The sequence below is a fragment of the Limulus polyphemus genome, unplaced genomic scaffold, assembly GCF_000517525.1.
Source record: "Limulus polyphemus unplaced genomic scaffold, Limulus_polyphemus-2.1.2 Scaffold2707, whole genome shotgun sequence".
NCBI classification, from domain to species: Eukaryota; Metazoa; Arthropoda; class Merostomata; order Xiphosura; family Limulidae; genus Limulus; species Limulus polyphemus.
Window position 1 is genome coordinate 1 of NW_013668317.1, and position 2,550 is coordinate 2,550.

The 2,550-nt window shown below is 33.5% G+C and overlaps 1 protein-coding gene across 1 annotated transcript in view; it reads left to right on the forward strand.

The window, feature by feature from the left end:
- Window positions 1-1,155: 1,155 nt before the first annotated feature.
- LOC106467692 (Fanconi anemia group I protein-like) overlaps window positions 1,156-2,550 on the forward strand; it is an 86,531-nt gene continuing 85,136 nt past the window's right edge. Inside the window, exons 1-2 of the mRNA XM_022395893.1 lie at window positions 1,156-1,205; window positions 1,611-1,737. Of these exons, the coding sequence (XP_022251601.1) occupies window positions 1,156-1,205; window positions 1,611-1,737 (177 nt within the window). The remainder of the gene's footprint in view (window positions 1,206-1,610; window positions 1,738-2,550) is intronic.

Genomic DNA, 2,550 nt, shown 5'->3' on the forward strand with positions numbered 1-2,550 from the left:
TTCCACTGGATGTTTTCTGCCTAGATGGACTGCAAATGCCATATTCAATATTGACATAAGATGCATCCCCTGGATATTTTTGCCCAGGGTGGATTGCACCTGTTAATCTTTCAATATCTTTCATACAAGATATGAAACACACAATCTTATGCAAGGTGCTTCCACTGAATATTTTCTACTCAGATGGACAGCACTTGTCATACTACCATTTATCATAAAGCACTTACCCTAGATGTTGTTTGCCTGGGGGGACAGCACTTGTTGATTTCTCATTCTGTTACAATGACAATATACCACGATCAATCTTATGCAAGGTGCTTCCACTGGATGTTTTCTGCCTGGATGGACCACACTTGACATACTCCATATTATCCAAGGTGCTTCCCCTGGATGTTTTTTGCCTGGGCAAACCACACTTGTTGATCTTATAAATTTATGCAAGGCAAGTTCATTGTTGTTTTTTCCCATGGACTGCACTTGGCATAATCCGTCATATCCCAAGTCACTTCCCCTTGGCTTATCCATATACGGTCCTTTAGCCCTAGCCAAATTTTCTTATATCAGATCACAGGTACCTTATTGCAATTCAACTATCATTGTGTCATGTGCTCGTGCTCTTTGCATATGTGGATATCGTACGTACTATCTGTTGGCCACGGGTGGAAACTGTCTTACAGGACATGGTGCCTGACTATTAAGTTCCACCCTATGTGTCTTACTTTGCTCGTTACTGGGTGAAGCACATACCTGTTCTAGAAGTAGTGCTATACCCCATAATTATAAAAGGAGGCACATCTGTTCTCTGCTTCTTTGATTACTTTTGAGCCTTCACCAGCCCATCCATCTTTGCAATGTGGGATTCTAGCTTTGGGTGAGAGGAGGTAGTACCATTTCAGAAGTTAACATTTTTTAACACTGAAAATGTATTTCCAATAGGCACTTACCTCTGTTCATCCACTTCCCACCCTTATTCCCCACTGATTTGCCAGTGTTTCTTGTTTGTATCTGCTAATTCTAGAAAATGAGGATTGTGCTGTAATGGTAGATGGCATAGTATGATTGGTGGATGATAGTTACATGATCAGTACATGTTGCTGCAATGGCACAAAATATGAAGGGATATAATAGACTGGTGCACTGTTGAAAATTTTAGCAATGCTTAGAAGGAAAATCAAGGTTGAGGTAGCTTTGGGAGTGAGGAGGAGGTAAGTACCTATCGAAAATACATTTTAAGTGTTAGAAAATGTTAACATCCATGTAAAAAGTATTTTCAAAACATATTTGCTCATTATTTTTTTTATATTTATTGAGTTGAGGGATTAGAAGTTTAAATATTGATAAAAATCCTAATCCGTGTTACAGATTTTGTTTATGGTTAAACATAAAAATTTAAAACAAAAGTAAAATATATTTTCATGCTATATGTTGAAAGTTGTGATCAATGCAATATTATTTGGAAATTTTTTATCACTATTGAATACAGAAATAAACAATTATAGAATAATTAACACAAGTAAATTTAATACATCATATTTCTTACCATTCTGATTCTAAATGACCAAAATGTTACATCCAGACTTTTATTACTAGCATTCTTTCTAATATTATAGACAGTTGGAAGCTCGAAAGATAGCAGTTGTTGGATTTTTGATGATGCTGAGAAATTTTAAGGTGTTTGGTGGCTTCACCCAGAGCCAAAGTCAGAGAAGCACCCAGCAGTCAATTTCCTTGAGTCAGGTAGTATGAGTTTTTAGCATTTTAATTTACTTACATATTTTAAAGACCAAAGAATCTTTACATTGATACATATTCTGTATTAGAATTTAAAGCCCAATATAGACAATGTTTTACTTGGCAAGTAATCAGTTTTTTCTTTTAGAAAGTACTTGGCTCATTTCTAGTCATTAATTGTTGGTTGATTAATTCAGTAATATAAAAATACTATATTTAAAAAATTAGCACTGAGTAAATAAAATAGAGCTAAATATATAAAAATGTTATTGAAGTTTGTAGTAGGTTCAAACCAAACTTGATTCATCTTGCAAATGATTCAGTTGAAACTGCATAGTTCGTGTATAATGTGCTTTTGATGTTCATTTATTTTTTCCAGTATTTCTAATATGCATCATCTGATATTAAAAAATACCATGTGAAATACAGAATATCAGTGACTGAAAAACATAATTATTTTTTCAACAGTATTGTATATTTATAGAGTTAAGTTTATTGTGAAGAGACGAGTTGAAAGCTTGATTATATAGATAAACATCCAGTTTACTTATTGCTATAATATTTTGTTATTAATTTATGAATTTAAAGCAGAATATTTTACAGTCTTGTGTAATAATTTAGGAATGATGCGATGATGCTAAGAATGAGAAAAGATACTGTGTTTATCTTCAAGTTTAATTTCTTTTCTGGTTTTTAACCCTGCGTTAGTACCCTTGCTGTATGGAACAACTTTCGACCCTAGTGTTGCACCACACTCCACACCAAAAAAAACAAAAAAAATATCATTTAAGTTTATTAGATTGTTAATCTATCTATGTG